At 63.0% G+C, this 17,646-nt stretch overlaps 1 protein-coding gene across 1 annotated transcript; it reads left to right on the top strand.

Annotated features, from left to right (window-relative positions):
* The first annotated feature begins 478 nt into the window (after nucleotides 1-478).
* Nucleotides 479-17,357, top strand: EVPL (envoplakin). Its single transcript, XM_030837727.3, has 22 exons — nucleotides 479-728; nucleotides 3,043-3,142; nucleotides 3,479-3,633; nucleotides 3,744-3,870; nucleotides 4,625-4,750; nucleotides 4,951-4,989; nucleotides 5,124-5,285; nucleotides 5,366-5,473; nucleotides 5,670-5,765; nucleotides 6,728-6,850; nucleotides 7,527-7,673; nucleotides 7,983-8,137; nucleotides 8,300-8,397; nucleotides 8,704-8,876; nucleotides 10,205-10,383; nucleotides 10,471-10,609; nucleotides 10,741-10,934; nucleotides 11,484-11,634; nucleotides 12,392-12,475; nucleotides 12,623-12,733; nucleotides 12,839-12,931; nucleotides 13,661-17,357. Exons 1-22 carry the CDS (start codon nucleotides 631-633, stop codon nucleotides 17,099-17,101), a joined length of 6,099 nt encoding a protein of 2,032 aa, XP_030693587.2. The 5' UTR covers nucleotides 479-630; the 3' UTR covers nucleotides 17,102-17,357.
* The last annotated feature ends 289 nt before the right edge of the window (nucleotides 17,358-17,646 follow it).

Below are 17,646 nucleotides of genomic sequence, written 5' to 3'. Positions count from 1 at the left end.
CGGTGGAGGACGTGGAACAGAGACCTGGACGCCCTGGTGGTGAGCAGAGAGCCCGGGGCCTCCACCCACCCTGAGCTGGCAGGGAGCAGCCCCCCCACCCACCCCCGGCAGGCTGCGAGCCGTGGGCAGGGGCGTGGGCAGGTTGGAGGTGTTTATTAACCTGGAGCCCAAGCTCTGAGGTCGCCTGGGTCCCTGAGCCTGCGCGTGCATATGCACGCACGTCTGTCTGGAGCCCTGTCCCTCCTGGGCCCCGCGATTTCCGCATCTGGGTGTGATCTCTGCCGACTCCCCTGGCTCTGGGCGTGTGAGTGTAACAAGTCCAAACCTCCTCTGAGAGTCGGGGAGGCTCGGGCGCCCCACCCTCTGGGCTGTGCCCTTTCCTCCCAAACTGGTTGTGCAGGAGCAGGCGTGAGTGGGGTGTGGGCAAGCGTGGGTGCATGCGCACAGCCCCGGCCACTGGCCTGCCTCACCTGCAGGGAGAGGCCGCACAAAAACCGCCTGCCCAGTGCCCGGCCGCCCCACCTCGCCAGAGCCCAGCTGAGCAGCCAGCGAGGACTCACACCTGCTGCCTGCCACCCGCCTGCCATCACCGGCCAAGCCCAGCCCGAACCCGCACCTTCCTTCACGACCATGTTCAAGGGGCTGAGCAAAGGCTCCCAGGAGAAGGGGTCCCCCAAGGCCTCCCTGGCCAAAGGCTCCCCCAAGGGGTCCCCCAACAAGCACAGCCGGTGAGTAGGGCCGGGGGAGGGGCTGGGGCCCGGGTGGTGCCAGACCCAGGTGCTCCAGCCACCTGGGGGAAGCAGCCCAGAGCTGGGGCCAGCCTAGTGCCGGCATTAGGTGTCCTGAGGCCGAGAGCCTGGGGCTGGACTCTCTCTCACCGGCGCAGGCCAAGCTCCAGCCCCGGCAGGAGACCAGAGATGGCCTGGGGCTCCCCACGTTCTCCAGGGGGCCTGAGGGCCACGGGTTAAGGCTGCTCTGCAGACGTGCTGGATGGGGGCCTGAGCAGCTGCCTTCCTCTGCTGGGAGGCTGGGGGACTGTCTCCCTGTCCATGGCTCTGCCCTCAAGGCTCCGCTTGGATTGTGATGACCCTTGGGACCTGGGCACAGCACAGGGTGGGCAGAAGGACTGAGGCTGGAGAAGCCGAGAGGTGGCAGATGGGGTGCCCGGAGGCAGGGCTGTGCTGCCCCCACCTCCAGGCTGCAGCTCTCCCCACCCGGCTCACGCCTCGGGCCTTGAGAGTTTTATTAGAGTTGAGATGATACCTTCACCCTGTGGGTGTGTGGAGGGGGTGCTGGAGGGAAGGCGGAGGGGCCCGTGGGCCCCGGACATCCTCAGAGCCTCTCTCAGTTCCCCCAGCTCCCGGCAGGGTCCAGCCCGGCTCTCCAGAGCTGCACAGTCTGCAGACTTGGCTGGCCTTCTCCCACTCACTGGCCATCAGGCCCCTCTGCAGGGTGGAGGTGGCGGCTCGCGGGGTCCTGGGTGTGGAGGCGGGAGCGGAGATGAAAGGCCCATCACCCCAGTAGGGATCAGGGTGACGACTCCGAGGCTGGGCTTCTCGGCAGACGGGAAGGACGGCAGTTAAGACTCACTGGAGTGAGCTGTCCTCCCTGGGGCTCCTGGGCCCTGCCCAGGGTGGAGTGTGCTTCTCCCAGGGCTCAGGACCCAGAGCTCCCGTCCCCAGGGAGGCTCCCAGGCAGCTCGGTCCCTAGGGCCCTGTCCTCTGGCTGCAGCCACCCCAAGAGGGCTCATCATTCCCCTCGTGCAATCTGCTTGTTCAACACATATTTATTGAGCACCTACTGTGTGCCAAGACTGTTGTAGGCCCCGGGGATGCCATCGTAAACAGAACCGACAGGTCCCTCCCTGCCTTCAAAGCGCCTACATTCTAGGGGAATAAAAACTAACACTTACTGGGTGTTGACTCTGCACAGGACACTTCAGATGAATCAGTTCTCTTAACACAATGACATGGTGAGGTAGATATTACTAGAGCCTTACTTTACAGGTGAGGAACCTCAGGCACAGAGAGATTAAGTAACTTGCCCAAGACCACACAGCTGTAGTGGAGAAGGATAAAAACCAGGCTGTCTGTCAGAGTTCTTTCAGGCTGTGTCTTTGCGTCACCGCCCCTCTGCTTGGAGGAGGCTTATCCTTTGCCCCCTCGTTTAAGGCCCAGCTCGTGAAGGTTTACCTTCCCCAGGACTGTGACCTCACAGGGTGCTGTGCTCCTGAGGCTTAGACCACTCTGCCTTTTATTAGGTCTGCTCGAGCCTCTGGGCTCCAGAGTGAGCTCAGTTCCACAGCAGGCGCCCTACAGAGGCTGGGAAAGGACCCTGGCAGCCCGGTTCAGGCTCATACTCTGCTCCTGGCTGTGTGGCCTGGGGCAAGTCAGGTCCCAGTTTGGGCTCTGAACCCCCAAATCTGGAAAGGGTTGGGGTGCCCTGGCAGTCTCATGGCTTCCCCCTGCCCCGGTGCTGTGTGTCTCCTCTGGAAGCTTGTTAGCCTGGGCACAGGAAGAGCCCAGGGCAGCGGTGGGGAGACAGGGTTGGCGTGAATGGAAGTTGGGCTGGGGGACACGCTGCTGCTCCCCTGTCCCCAGCCAGCCCAACTGCCCCTCCCCAAGATCCAGCCATTCCATGTCAGGTATTAGGGGCTGAGCCAGTGATTCACTCACTCCCCTGAGGGCTGCCTGCCCTCCATCCAGAAGGAGCAGCAGGGAGCTAGGCGGGGTTGGGGACACACTTCCAGGACAGGGAGGTTGGTTGGCTCTGCAGTGCCGCGCACACCCGGGACCCCCATTTTCTGAGCCTCCTGTGGAGGCAGCGCTTACCCGCCCAGAACTGGGTATCTCACAGAGCTTCCTACAGAGAGGCCAGAGCTCCCCAGGTCTTGGACTCCTCCCTCCAGGGCAGTGAGCCCGGCTATAGGGCAGGACGGGGCAGGCGGAGGAAGGGACACCACCCAGGTGGGCAGACCTCTGCCCAAGGGAAACAGAGGGACCTTCTCTAACCACGCTGCCCTCTGTCCCCACCACCCGTCAGAGCTGCCACCAAGGAGCTGGCCCTGCTCATCTCTCGCGTGCAGGCCAAAGCCAACCAGGTGGAGAGGGACATCCTGGAGACCCAGAAGAGGCTGCAGCAGGTGAGGCCTGGGGGCAGATGACGGGGCGTGGGCACGTGGGAGGCCCATGGCCATGCCTGGCGGTCCCTCCTGTGCCCACTTGTCATGGTGAAGGTGGACAGACAGTCCAGTCCTTCCCTGGCCACTCTCCAAACACAGTGGGAGAGAGGGCTTATCCCTCCTTCTCTGTCGGGCTCCTAACCTGGAGGGTCAAAGGGGCGGGGCCCAGGCCTCCCCTGTGTCCTGAGTCCGCCCCGCAGGTGCCCATGCCCTGCCCTCTGCCAGTGTGGCCAGAGTCCCTCAGGGCGGGGCTCAGGCAGCAGCGGCGGGCAGTGAGGATGCCATCTGCTGCCGCAGGACCGGCAGCACAGCGAGCAGGGCCAGGCCCTGCAGCACCAGGGGGAGGTGGGCTGTAGCCTGAAGGAGGCCGAGGAGCTGCTGAAGAGCCTCTTCCTGGACGTGGACAAGGCCCGGCGGCTCAAGCACCTGCAGGCCGAGGAGATCGAGAAGGAGTGAGTGGGGTGGGGGCGGCGGCGGGGGGCTGGGGCTCAAGGATGGAGGCGCCGGGGGTGCGGGGGGAGCCCCGGGCCCAGCTCCGACCTGTTGGCCACTTCCTTGGCAGCATCAAGCAGCTGCATGAGCGGGTGGCCCAGGAGTGTTCCGAGTACCGCGCCCTGTATGAGAGGATGGTGTTGCCGCCAGACGTGGGGCCCGGGGTCGACTGGGCACGGGTGCTGGAGCAGAAGCAGGTCAGGAGCCATCCCCAAAGTTGGAGACGCCTCAAGGAGCTGGAAGTCACACCCAGCAGCAACCACAGGGCAACCCAGAGCTGCCTTTCGTCAGGGGCTGATGCGTGCTTGGACCTGGGGGCAGCTAGCCATCTGGGAAGGGAGTGGGCAGAGGCGACGGTGCAGTCAGGGAAGGCTTCCTGCAGGTGGGAGGGCTCGGTTGGGTTGGGGTGAGGTGGTGAGGAGAGGACATTCCAGAGAAAAGGAAGAGACCTGGAGGAAGCCTGGGGTGCGATGGGAAGTGGGGTTTTCTGGGCAGGTAGGCAGAACCAGGTCACGGGCACCCTGAGCATCACGTGAGGAACTGTGCTTTGATGTCACGACAGAAGGGGTGCTGTGATAACAACGAGGGGACAGGGGAGCATGGACAGGGCAGGGTGTGCACAGGCTCCTGGAGCCAGGCTGGAGGTGTCCCAGCAGGAGGCAGGGCAGAGCGTGGAGACTTTTCAGAGGCTGAACCCTGAGTCCTGGGGACCAGTGAGATTCAGGGTCCTCAGTCATGCAATGCTGAGGCCTCGGCCAGGGCCACTGGAGAATAGCATGTTCCCCAGGGTGAGCTGCAGCCATTCACCCAGGCGCCCACCTCTCCACCCTCTGCCCCAGTGACCAGCTCCACCTCTGCCGATGGGGATGCCAGGGGCCAGGGGGAGGGTAGGTGCAGGAGGGCTCCCGCCCCAGGCCCTGCAGCAGACCTGAGCGGCCAGCCTTTCTGCAGAAGCAGGTCTGTGAGGGCCTGTACGGGCCGGGCATGGTGGAGCTGGAGCAGCAGGTCGCCGAGCACAACATCCTGCAGAAGGAGATCGAGGCCTATGGGCAGCAGCTGCGGAGCCCCACAGGACCGGTGGGTGAGCTGTCGGACGCACATCCCTGCTTGGCCCCAGTCCCAGTTCCCTTTCTCCCATCCGATCCTGAGTGAGGCCTGGCTGGCCCTCTAGGGCCAGGGATGGAGGAGGGGGCACGGGAGGCCCAGGACGTGGGGACATTCTCCCCTGCACCCCATCTCTCACTACGCTTGTGTTCTCTCTCCCTTGGTCGAGGCAGGACGCGGCCAGCATCCAGAGGCAATACCAGGGTCTCCTGGTGAGCAGGGCGGAGGGACAGGCTGGCGGGCTGGCGGGCTGGTGGGCTGGCGGGCTGGCGGGCTGGGAGTGGGGCACAGCGTGACGGTGCCTCTTGCTACCCCTTCTCTCTCCCTGCCTCTTGCCCGAGCACAGAAGGCAGCCTCGTGGCGAGGGCAGAGCCTAGACAGCCTGTACACACACCTGCAGGGCTGCACGCGCCAGCTGAGCGCCCTGGCCCAGCAGCAGCAGCACATCCTGCAGCAGGACTGGAGTGACCTCATGGCAGACCCCGTGGGCGTGCGGAGGGAGTACGAGGTCAGTGTGCGCAAGTGGGGGCGAGGTGGGGGGACGAGGACATCCTCGTCCTCACCGCCCGCTCCCCAACTCTCTCCCAGCACTTCAGGCAGCACGAGCTGCTGAGCCAGGAGCAGTGCGTGAACCAGCTGGAGCGTGACGGGGAGCGCCTGGTGGAGCTCGGGCACCCGGCCGTGGGGCCCATCCGGGTGCGAAGGCCCACACACTCCCTGCTGCCTCGGGGACCCTAACTCCCTCACTTGGGGAGCTTCCCAGGGAGGCTGGGAAGACGGAGAGGGAGACACCAGCCGGGTGGGGGACAGTGGGCAGGGCCAGCAGAGTGGGTGGGCGGGTGGATGGACCAGGTCGGGGCACGGTCTGAGGACTCCGTGCTTCTGCCCCCAGGCCCACCAGGAGGCCCTGAAGTTGGAGTGGCAGAACTTCCTGAACCTGTGCATCTGCCAGGAGAGCCAACTGCAGCACGTGGAGGATTACTGCCGGGTGAGCCTGCGGACAGGGCCGGGCAGGGGGACGGGGGTGTGTCTGGAGGACGCCGGAGGACACGCTCTCATCTCGGGTGTCAAGGCACCGAATAAAAAAGAGAGCTGTGTTGTTGTGACTAGTTCCCAGGGGGAAAATAATGTCACACATACATTCTCAACAGGGTGATATCACTCCTGGGGGATGAAAGTTGGTTCTCGTGGGCGGAAAAAAAAAATCTTTTTTTATGCATAAATCACAGATATACATACGTAAAGGATATACAACATATCTATAATACTAAAATTTCATGGCGACAATGGGGAAAGTAAGGAAAAAAATGTCTAAAAAACTCCTTAGAAGGGACAATAATGAAACAAGGGTTGACAAACATTGATATAATAGACTTACAGATAGAAAAAGAAAAAAAGAAAAAAATTTAAAAATGTATATATACAACAGGGACTTCTTTTTTTTTAATAATTTCCAGCTAAAATGGTTTATTATACTTTGAGAAAGACAAAATCCAAGGATTTTTTTCTTCCCTTTTCTTTTTTTTAAAAGGCATTTTTCTATATATCCACAATACCAGTATCACACCCACTGATGAGAATTCCGTAATATCACCCAACTGTAGGATGTTTCTTTAAAGCACACTCCCAGCTTCTACTCTGAGGCACCCTGGGCACCCGGGGTCCCAGCCAGGACTCCAGGTGCTAGAGTGAGGCGGGAGGGGCACTGCCCTTCATCTGTGCAGGAAGGACGAAAACCAAAGTGTTTTACGACACTAAAAGAAATTAAGTTCAGTGACCTCAAAATGCCTGATTTGCAGAGCACTTTAGTTAAAAAGACTGCACTGCCTGGGTAGAAAGACCGACAGCAAGTGGCAGTTTGGGTTTAAGCGGTTTGCATTTAGCTGCTTTGCGGGGTGCCCTAGGGCAGCGGGTGCCCCAGCTCTGCCCCTGACCACCCACCGACCTCAGTTCCAGGAAGAGGCCGACTCTGTCAGCCAGACCCTGGCAAAGCTCAACTCCAGCCTGGACGCCCAGTACAGCCCTGCCCCGGGGGGCCCACCTGGCGCCCCAACAGAGCTGCTGCAGCTGGAGGTGAGATGGCCCCACCCAGCCCCTGCACCCACTCCTGGGAACGGGGCCTGCCTGTGTGTCTGGGCCTCAGGCCTCCCGGGTACGTAGTCCTGCCCGGAGCCCCAGCCTCGGGAGCAGGAGAAGGAGGTCTGCTGCAGCAGGAGGAGCCTGGTCTGTTACCACCTCTGGACCTCAGTTTCCTCATCGGCAATGTGACAGGGGCTGCCCAGAAGAGCTCTGAGGCCCCTCCAGCTCCCACTCTGCAGGCCTGGGTGATGCTGGGCAGCCCCCTACCCCACCCCACCCCAACCAGCAGGCCCTAGGATCCTGGGTGCCCTGGGAGGGGCTCCTTTTACTTTGCTAAGAGACCCTGTCTTGGGCTTCCCTGGTGGTGCAGTGGTTGAGAGTCCGCCTGCCAATGCAGGGGACGCGGGTTCGTGCCCCGGTCTGGGAAGATCCCACATGCCGCGGAGCGGCTGGGCCCATGAGGCATGGCCGCTGAGCCTGCACGTCCGGAGCCTGTGCTCCGCAACGGGAGAGGCCACAACAGTGAGAGGCACGCATACCGCAAAAAATAATAGTAATAAATTAAAAAAAAAAAAGAGACCTTGTCTTCATGAGGGCCAGACCCCTCCCCGGCCCTCCTGGGGGGCACGTATGGGGCTGGCCTGAGCCCCCATTGTCTGGGTCCCTGCAGGCAGAGGAGAAGCAGCTGGCTGTGGCCGAAAAGGCTGTTGGGGACCTGCAGCTGCGGAGCCGGGAGGTGGCCCCTCTGCCGCAGCGGAGGAAACCACCCCAGCAGTCCCTGCACGTGGACAGCATCTGTGACTGGGACACGGGAGAAGTACAGTCTCTGCCTGCCCAGCTCCTCCGGCCCCGCCCACCCCACCCCTGCCCCCTCCAGTCCCTCCCCTCCCCATCCTACCCACTCCTGCCACTGTCCCCGCCCCCCCACCCCCCACCCCTGCCCGAGCACTACCCCTCTCCAAGCCCTGTCCTGCCTCTAGCTTGTCCCTGTCCCTACCCCAGCACCCCTGCCCCAGCTCCTGTTCCTCTACCTGTCCCCGTCCCCAGCCTCTACCCACCTTGGCCTTGATCCCTTCTCCATCCCGGCCCCTGAGCCTGCATAAGCCCCTCCCCACCTGCCCCCTAGGTGCAGCTGCTGCAGGGCGAACGGTATACGCTGATGGACAACACTGATCCGCACACCTGGCTGGTCCAGGGCCCGGCAGGCGAGACCAAATGTGCCCCAGCCGCCTGCTTCTGCATCCCAGCTCCGGACCCTGAAGCCGTGGCCAGGGCCTCCAGGTGAGTCTGCCTGGGGATCCACAGGGGCAGGAGGCAGGCTGTGGGCCCAGAACGGGCCCTGTGGTTTGAGGCCATTGCCCGGCCTTCGCCTGGACCAGTGACTGCTGGGGCCGAGGGGAGAGAGTGGAGGGACGTCCTTCTCTGATCTCCTCCTTGTTCCAGGCTGGCCTCGGAGCTGCAGGCCCTGAAGCAGAAACTGACCACAGTCCAGAGCCGCCTGAAGGCCAGTGCTGCGGAGCCCTTACAGCCTAGCCAGAAGGGTACCGAGGGCTGGCCAGGGAACAGGGGGAGGCACTATTGGGACAGAGGGAGTAGACTCGACTCTGGTCACTGTGAGGGCTGCCATGGGCAGGGGGTGACCCTGAATTAAGGGTTTCTGCTCTGGGGATTCCATCTCCTGGGTTGGCAAGCCCCTGGGGATGTCCCTCCCTCAGTTAGGCCCTGCCCATGGCCCTCCCACCCTACCCCACACAGGACCCTCTGCAGGCACTCAGGGAGGGGCCAACCAAGCAGACAGGCAGACGTGAGGTAGGCTCTGGACCCTCACAGGCACTCTTTTCCCCCAGCTCCAACCAGCTCAGCCCCAGCCGACCCACAGGCCCAGAAGCTCCTGACACAGATGACCCGGCTGGAGGAGGACCTGGGGCAGATAGAGAAGCAGATGCTGACCTGGATCCGGGCCCCGTTGAGCCACACCACACCACTGGAGGACCTGGAGGGCCGCATCCAAAGCCACAAGGTGGGTGAACCAGGGCAGCTGGGATAAGAAGTGGTCCGGCCCTGGGGGCGTGCACAAAGTAAAGACGAGGCAAGTGTGGGAGCAGCCATGGGGCCCCGAGGTGGAAGAAGGGAGTGGACAGTCCATAACTCACGCAAGCTGGTTCCCATCCTGGCTCCTCCACTGACTGGCTCTGTGACTTTGGGCAATTCACTCAGCCTCTCTGGGCCTTGGTTTCCTCATCCCTGAAAAAAGGCACAATAATACCCAGCTCGTCTGGGTGTCCTGAGGATGAAGTATAGCAAGGCCCAGGAAGGTTCTAGAGGGGCAGGGCTCAGAGTAAAGGCCCTGTACCCCACGCTGGAGGGGTGTTCTGGCGAGAGTCCTGAGAGCAGCAGGAAGCCTGGAGCATCTCAGGGGTGGTTTCTCCCGGGTGGCTGGCAGGGAGCCTCCCTGGAGAGGCTGCAGGAGTATAAACATGATCACAAAAGGACTCAGAAGTGCTAACAGTAAAAGCTGCCCCTCCCCCCACCTGGGGGGCAGCAGTTTGGATTGTATCCTTCCAAACCGGTTTCTACTCAAATATATCGTTTGGATATAGTTTTTAAAAAGTTGAAGCACGTTCACGTTATTGTGCAACTTGTTATTTTCACTCTGCAGTGTTCCGTAGCATTTCAGCTGGTTCAGAGCGCTGGCTGGGGGCGGGAGGGCTCCAGAGGTGGGAAAGGTGCTGCAGATGGGGTCCTGGGGCGGCACGGGGAGGAAGCAGGAGTGGCAGAAGGAGGCACTGTGTGGTAACACGGCCTCAACGATGCCTCTGCCCACGCCAGGCCCTGGTTACCACTGCGCTGGGACATGGCAGTCTCCAAATAGGTCCTTAGGTTTTGAAGTCACAGCGTCAGGGGTGTCGGGGGTCCAGTTTACCTGGAAAGGAGGCAGTGCACGGCATGGAGTCGGCACCAGTGGCTTATGGACTAGATGAGTGAATAACTGATAACAGAATCAACGCAATAACCCCAAGTGGATGGAGCTAGGGCTTTGCTGCCTGACCTGGAGCGAGGGGGCAGGGAACTGAAGGTTTTGTGAACAGGAGAGTGACATGAAGACCAAGGTGGGCAAGAGCTCCTGACTCACAGGGTCTCGTCTCAACCTCCCATCGAGCATTCTGTAGATGAGGAGACTGAGGGTCAGAGAGGTTAACCGCCCACGGTCATCTACCTGGGAACTGAGACTGAGCACATCCGCACCACACTCTCGGGCCTCATGGGCAGAGTTAGGTTGACATGGCAGGAGGGCTGGGTGGAAGCCACCCGCCCAGAGCAGAGATCCTGAGCCCCGCCCCACCCCAGGGCATGGCCCAGCGGCTGCAGAGCCTGGGAGCAGAGAAGGCGGCAGCCCAGCAGGAGTGTGAGGCGTTTCTGTCAGGGCAGCCTGCGGGCCCCGCCGCCCTGCACCTACCCGTGGTCCTCAGCAACGTCAAGAACAAGTACAGTGACGTGCAGGTTCTCTGCAGACTCTACAGGGAGAAGTGAGTGCTCTGGGGATGGGGGCCGCTGGGCGAGGTCATATGGGTGTGGCCAAGGGGGTGTCTGACCCTTGGCCTCCTCTGTGGCAGAGCCAAGGCTGCCCTGGGTCTGGAGCGGCAGATCCGGGATGCGGACAGGGTCATCCGAGGCTTCGAGTCCACCCTGGTGCAGGAGGCCCCCATCCCTGCAGACCCAGGCGCGTTGCAGGAGAGGGTCAGCGAGCTGCAGGTGAGGGGCTGGGTGGCCCCCTGGCAGAAGGGGGCCACAGCCTGACCAAGCATTTGAGGGCAGGTGGAGGGTGGACGTGGCATACGACCGAACCATAAGGGTGCCTCGCGCTGTGTCCCCTCCTGCCCCAGCGCCGGCGGAGGGAGCTGCTGGAGCAGCAGGCCTGCGTGCTGGGGCTGCACCGCCAGCTGAAGGCCGCCGAGCGCACGTGCGGCACGCTGCACAGTAATTTCCATGAGTTCTGCCAAGACCTGCCGCGCCAGCAGCGCCAGGTGCGGGCCCTCACGGACCGCTACCACTCCGTGGGTGACCAGCTGGACCTGCGGTGAGTGCTGGGCCATCGCGGCTCATGGCACAGCCCCACGGGGCACGGTGGCCACGGCTGGTGAGCTGTGTAACCTTGGACTGGCGACTTCACCTCTCTGAGGTTCAGTTTCCTGACCTCTAAAATGGGATGGAGGACTTCCCTGGCAGTCCAGTGGTTAAAACTCCACGCTCCCGATGCAGGGGGCCCGGGTTTGATCCCTGGTCGGGAAACTAGATCCCACGTGCCGAAACTAAAGATCCCGCATACAGCAACGAAGATCCCATGTGCCACAACTAAGACCTGGCACATCCATATAAATTAAAAAAGGAGGAAAAAAGGGATAATAACGGCACCGACCTCCCAGGTGGTACCTGGCAGAGAGTGTCCGGTCCATCTCTGAATGCCCAGCTCCAGCACAGGGCCAGAGTTAGGGGATCGGCATGGTGGGTCACTCAGCCCTCCTGACCTGTCCCAGGGAGGGAGGCACCCACCAGCCTCCTCCGTGCACCCCTCACCTGTCCCCTGAGGGCAGCTCTCACCTCTGCTCTGGGCCTCGTCCTCCTGCAGGGAGAAGATGGTGCAGGACGCTGGCCTCACCTACCAGCGGTTCAAGAACTGCAGGGACAACCTGAACTCCTGGCTGGAGCACCTGCCCCGCAACGAGATGCGGCCCAGAGACGGGCCCAGCCAGATTGCCTACAAGCTGCAGGTGCAGAAGGTGAGGATCTGGGGCTGCAGGCGACCTGGGGGCCGGTACCCAGAGCTGGGCCCTCAAGCCACATCCCTTTCCCGGGCCACCTCCCCATCAGGGAGAGCTGCCTGTGTGCACGTGGCCCTCTAGTGGCCAGTGTTTTAATGACCTCAAAGCTCAGACCTCAGAGGCCTTGTGTCACACCCGCCACCCCAAATGCTCCAATTTGCCCACAGAAACAGCCAACCCTTCTCTGTCTGGTCCGAGGTGGACAGCGGGCCTTATGCTCCTGAGGGTTCCAACTCCTACTGCATCCTCTTCCTCATACTTGCCAAGCCCCTATTACATGCTGGTAATGACCCAGGGGCGGGGGTACAGCCCGGCCCTCGGGCAGCCCCCAGTCTGAGGCGGAGGCCGGTGCATCCCAGGCCGGTGCATCCAGGCCCACTGCTAAGTACTTTGGTGGAGAAGCCAGAGCGCTGTGGGAGCCCATTGCGGGACATGCAGGGGCGTCGGGGCAAGCAGTCTGGAAGGAACTGACACCCAGGCTGAGGCCTGAGGAATAACTAGCATGGCCAGGTGTGTGTGTGGAGGGGTGAAATGTCCTGAGCAGAGGCCACGGTGGAGCACACCGGGAAAAGGCAGTTTCCCGCAGAGCCCTTCCCGCCTCTGGGCGGTGCTGGCTGCCTGAGGCCCTGGAGGCGCCGGGCTGGAGGAGAGTCCAGGTGAGTGGAGGAAAGTCCAGGTGAGCGGTGTTTCCTGAATTTCCCTTCTGCCTCGGCAGAGGCTGCTGCAGGAGATCCAGGGCCGAGAGCAGGACAAGGCCATGGCCTCCCGCCTCTCCCAGCAACTGCAGGCGGCCCTCCAGGTAAGCAGTTACTTCAGCTTGTCCCTTTTATCTCCCACCCACCCACCCTCCCTCCCTCCCTCCCTCCCTCCGACAGTCCCCTCCTCCCCCTCCCCCCACCTCCCCCACTGACGGCCAGCCTGTTGTCCTTTCCCCCCCGCTGCTCAGGACTATGAGCTGCAGGCAGACACCTACCGCTGCTCCCTGGAGCCCACCCAGGCGGGGTCGGCCCCCAAGAGACCCCGAGTGGCTCCCCTGCAGGAGAGCATCCAGGCCCAGGTGAGCCCGGGCTCTGTATCCCTCATTCCTCAACACCGCCGGGCTCCGCAGCCTCTCAGGCGGGAGCTGACACCGCCCTCCCCCACCTCCCTGTGGCCTCTCCAGGAGAAGAACCTGATGAAGGCCTACGCTGAGGTTGCAGCCGTGCACCAGCAGCAACTGCACCAGCTGGAGTTCGCCGGAAAGATTCTGGAGAAGGTATGGGGGTGAGGCCCATCCGCTCCCGCACTAGGCAGCCTGGCCCGGTGGCTGACCTGGCAGACGCCCCTTCCTCCCCCCACTGCAGCCTGCAGCCCCGGGACAGCTCAGCAGCCTGAGGGAGGGGCTGCTTCCTTCCTCCCCCAGCAGCTCTTACAGGCTGGTGACCATGTCAGAGTTAGTACCAGGAGATGTCATTCAGTGCGGTCGCAGCTTCGCCACTGGGCAGTGCTCCGGTGGGGACGGGAGAGAATCCCCACGAAGTCTTCAGCCTAGGATCCAGCCCCAGTGGGCGAGAGGCCACCTAGGTCTCCATCCCTGAGAGACCAGGAGCCAGGTGCTCTCCGTGACTCTTGGTGACTGGCCAAAGGACTGGCCAGCTTCTTCCCACCCAGAGGTGTACTCCAGGGTCCCCCAGAGGAGTGCAGGCCCATTTCTGGGAGCCTGGGTGGAAGTGGAAGGGGGAAAGTTGAGGAAGGGAGGACCTTCCTATTTGCACGTTCTAGTGCAAACGCGGCCTGAACGCTGCCTTGAATCCTAACATCCTGGGCATTGATGGAGCCTCTCAAAATCTCGCCTCCAAGCATCCCAGGTCTTCAGTTCCACCTCCCAGGACCTACTAGGAAGTCTCAGGAAGCAGGGGAGGGTCCTGATCTCAGGAGGGTGTGGTGGGCTTATCCCTTTCCTCCCCTCACCCCAGGACTCCCCCCTCTTCCTCTCACCCTGCAGAAGGAGCTCAGTGAAGACATCCAGGTGACCCGTGACTCACGGCAGGGGTCCGAGAGCCCAGCCCGAGCCCGGAGGGAGTCAGAGGCCCTGAAGTCCCAGCTGGAGGAGGAGAGGAAGCGGGTGGCCCAGGTGCAGCGCGAGCTAGAGGAGCAGAGGAACCAGCTGCTGCAACTGAAGACCCAGCGGCCCTTGGAGAAACTGGAGGAGAAGGAAGTGGTGGAGTTCTCTCGGGACCCCCAGCTGGAGAGCAACCTGTCCAGGGTGAAGTCCCAGGTGGAGGACGAGGGCAAGAAGCGGGCTGGCCTGCAGGCAGATCTGGAGGCGGCGGCCCAGAAGGTCATGCAGCTAGAGAACCAGAGGAAGGCCACGCAGCCTCACCTGCTGACCAAGGAGGTCACCCAGATCGAGAGGGACCCTGGCCTGGACAGCCAGGCGGCCCAGCTCAGCAGCGAGATCCAGCTCCTGCGGGGGGAGAACTCCGCCGTCTTGGCCCAACTGGAGGCGCTGAAGACGGAGCTGCTGGCCCTTGAGCAGAAGGAGGTGAGCGTGAAGGAGAAGGTCGTGCTGAAGGAAGTGGTCAAGGTGGAGAAGGACCTGGAAATGGTCAAGGCAGCCCAGGTCCTGAGGCTGCAGGTGCAGGAGGACGCGGCGCAGAGGAAGGGGGCGGAGGCAGCCGTGGCCGGGCTGCAGGCTCGCATCGCGGAGCTGGAGCAGGCAATCCGCGCCGTGCAGCCGAAGGTGATCGTGAAGGAGGTGAAGAGGGTGGAGCAGGACCCAGGCCTCCTCCAAGAGGCGTCCAGGCTGAGGAGCTGCCTGGAGGCGGAGAGGCGGGAGAACGAGGCGCTGGCCGGGGAGCTGCAGGAGCTGCGCGGCAAGCACAGCGCGGAGGAGAAGCAGAAGCCCAGGGTGGATCTGCAGGAGCGTGTCCACGAGATCTTCCAGGTGGATCCGGAGACGGAGCAGGAGATGGCGCGGCTCAGGGCCCAGCTGCAGGAGACTGCCCGCAGGAGGGGCAGCGTGGAGGAGGCGGCGGGGCGGCTGCTGCCCGAGCTGGCGGTCCTGCGGGCGCAGAAGCCCGTGGTGGAGTACAAGCAGGTGACACAGGAGGTGGTGAGGCATGAGAGGAGCCCGGAGGTGCTGCGGGAGATGGACCACCTGAAGGCCCAGCTCAACGAGCTGGTCAACGGCAGCGGGCGGGCCCAGGAGCAGCTCATCCGGCTGCAGGGGGAGCGCGACGAGTGGAGACGGGAGCGCTCCAAGGTGGAGACCAAGACGGTGAACAAGGAGGTGGTGCGCTATGAGAAGGACCCGGTCCTGGAGCAGGAGGCCCAGCGGCTGCGCCAGGAGCTGCGGAAGGCGGCCCAGAAGCGACGGACGGCCGAGGACACGGTCTCCGAGCTGCAGAACAAGTACCTGCTGCTGGAGCGGAGGCGGCCCGAGGAGAAGGTGGTGGTGCAGGAGGTGGTGGTCACCCGGAGGGACCCGAAGTGCCGCGAGGAGCACAGCCGGCTGAGCCGGAGCCTCGATGAGGAGGCGGGCCGGCGGCGGCAGCTGGAACGGGAGGTGCAGCAGCTGCGGGCCGCTGTGCAGGAGGACGAGGGCCTGCTCAGCTCCCGGGAGGACTGCGGCAAGAAGCTGGCCGTGGAGACGGAGCTGCGGCAGCTGACCCTGAGGGTCCAGGAGCTGCAGAAGCGGCCTCCCGCAGTGCAGGAGAAGGTCATCATAGAGGAGGTGGTCCAGCTGGAGAAGGACCCGGACCTGGAGAAGTCTGTGGAAGGCCAGCGGCGGGACCTGGACCAGGAGAAGACCCAGGTGACCGAGTTGCGTCGGGAGTGCGAGAAGCTGCAGGTGCAGATCGACGTGCTCCAGAAAACCAAACCGCAGGAGAAGACCATCTACAAGGAAGTGATCAGAGTGGAGAAGGACCCGGTCCTGGAGGGGGAGCGTTCCTGGGTGTGGGAGATGCTCAACAGGGAGCGCGCAACCCGGCAGAGCCGGGAGGAGGCGGCGAGGCGCCTGCGGGAGCAGATAGAGCGGGCGGAGGCGCTGAGGAGGACCTGGTCGCAGGAGGAAGCCGAGCTCCAGGAGGCCTGGGACCAGAAGAGCCAGGAGTGCAGGCAGCTGCAGGAGAAGCTGCGGGAGCTGGAGACGCAGAAGCAGCAGCAGGTGCTGAGCCTGCAGGAGGAGTCGAAGCTGTTCAGCCGGAAGGCAGAGAGCGAGCGGCAGAGGGCAGCCCAGCGGGGCCACGAGCTCTCGCGGCTCGAGACGGCCATCCTCCGCGAGAAGGACCAGATCTACGAGAAGGAGAGGACCCTCCGGGACCTCCACACCAAGGTGAGCCGGGAGGAGCTCAGCCAGGAGACCCAGACGCGAGAGACCAACCTCTCCACCAAGATCTCCATCTTGGAGCCCGAGACGGGGAAGGACATGTCCCCGTACGAGGCCTACAAGAGGGGCATCATCGACCGAGGCCAGTACCTCCAGCTGCAGGAGCTCGAGTGTGACTGGGAGGAGGTCACCACCTTGGGTCCCCGTGGGGAGGAGTCTGTGCTCCTGGACCGCAAGAGCGGGAAGCAGTACTCCATCGAGGCCGCCCTGCGCTGCCGGCGCATCTCCAAGGAGGAGTACCATCTCTACACGGACGGCCACCTGCCCATCAGCGAGTTCGCCCTGCTCGTGGCCGGGGAGACCAAGCCCTGCTCCCCGCTCTCCATCGGCACCATCATCTCCAAGTCCCCACTGGCCTCCCCGGCCCCCCAGAGCACCAGATTCTTCTCTCCCAGCTTCTCTCTCAGGCTCAGCGAGGACAACTTCCCCATTGCCGGCGTCTACGACACAACCACGGACAACAAGGTCACCATCAAGATAGCCGTGGCCAAGAACATGCTGGACCCCATTACCGGGCAGAAGCTGCTGGAGGCGCAGGCAGCCACGGGGGGCATCGTGGACCTCCTCAGCCGGGAGCGCTACTCCGTGCACAAGGCTGTGGAGAGGGGACTGATCGAGAACAGCTCCTTGCAGAGGCTGCTCAATGCCCAGAAGGGCTTCACCGGCATCGAGGACCCCGTCACCAAGAAGAGGCTGTCGGTGAGCGAGGCCATCCAGAAGGGCTGGATGCCCCAGGAGAGCATGCTCCCGCACCTGCGGGTGCAGCACCTGACGGGAGGGCTCATCGACCCCAAGAGGACGGGCCGCATCCCCATCGCGCAGGCCATGCTCTCCGGCATGATCAGTGAAGAGCTGGCCCAGCTCCTGCAGGACGAGGCCAGCTACGAGAAGGATCTGACAGACCCCATCTCCAAGGAACGGCTGAACTACAAGGATGCCATGGGGCGCTGCCGGAAGGACCCCCTGAGCGGCCTGCTGCTCCTCCCAGCCTCGCTGGAGGGGTACCACTGCTACCGCTCGGCCTCCCGCACTGGCCTGCACTCCCTGCGCTGACGGGGGCCAAAGCAGTCACAGGAGCGTGTGTGAGGGGGGAGGGTAGGATGCATGCACCCCTGCCCCCAGAGCAGCCCGATCGAGGGGCTGGGTCTTCCCTCTGTCTGACTCTCGGTGTTGGGCTCCCGCCCCTGACTTTGGTGCCCAGTCCATCCCCTGACCTGGATGGAGATCAGCAGTTCTGTTTTCCTCTCTCCTCCCTCCTCCCTCAACCCAGTGCTTCCAATAAACGAATTCTCCTGGCGTCTTGTTCACATCTGGGAACATAAGAGTCGATTCGTCTGCAGCATGAGCACGAGGGACAGCACTGCTTGGGTCCTGGGGAGTGGACACGCCCAGCTGGCCCTGCTGGGGACGGGGTGCTTTCGGAGGCCTGTGGCTCCTCTGACTCTAGGAAGGACCCGACGGGGGCAGGCCACGGAGGATGATGCCCTCCCCCCTCCCCCTACCCCCACTCCCCACCGGCTCAGGGCTTCTCAGTTCAGGCCAGGAACTGTCTTCAGCCCGCTGTCAACCTCCCCCTCGTCAGCAAGTCCCTGGTGTCC

The sequence above is a fragment of the Globicephala melas genome, chromosome 20, assembly GCF_963455315.2.
Source record: "Globicephala melas chromosome 20, mGloMel1.2, whole genome shotgun sequence".
Taxonomy (NCBI): Eukaryota; Metazoa; Chordata; class Mammalia; order Artiodactyla; family Delphinidae; genus Globicephala; species Globicephala melas.
This window is presented reverse-complemented; position numbering and strand designations above follow the sequence as displayed.

Coding starts and splice junctions, on each gene's coding strand:
- EVPL (XM_030837727.3), top strand. CDS start 631: ATGTTCAAGGGGCTGAGCAAAGGCTCCCAGGAGAAGGGGTCCCCCAAG. Junction 3,871..4,624: donor GGGTGCTGGAGCAGAAGCAG/GTCAGGAGCCAT, acceptor GCCTTTCTGCAG/AAGCAGGTCTGTGAGGGCCT. Junction 7,674..7,982: donor GTGACTGGGACACGGGAGAA/GTACAGTCTCTG, acceptor CCTGCCCCCTAG/GTGCAGCTGCTGCAGGGCGA.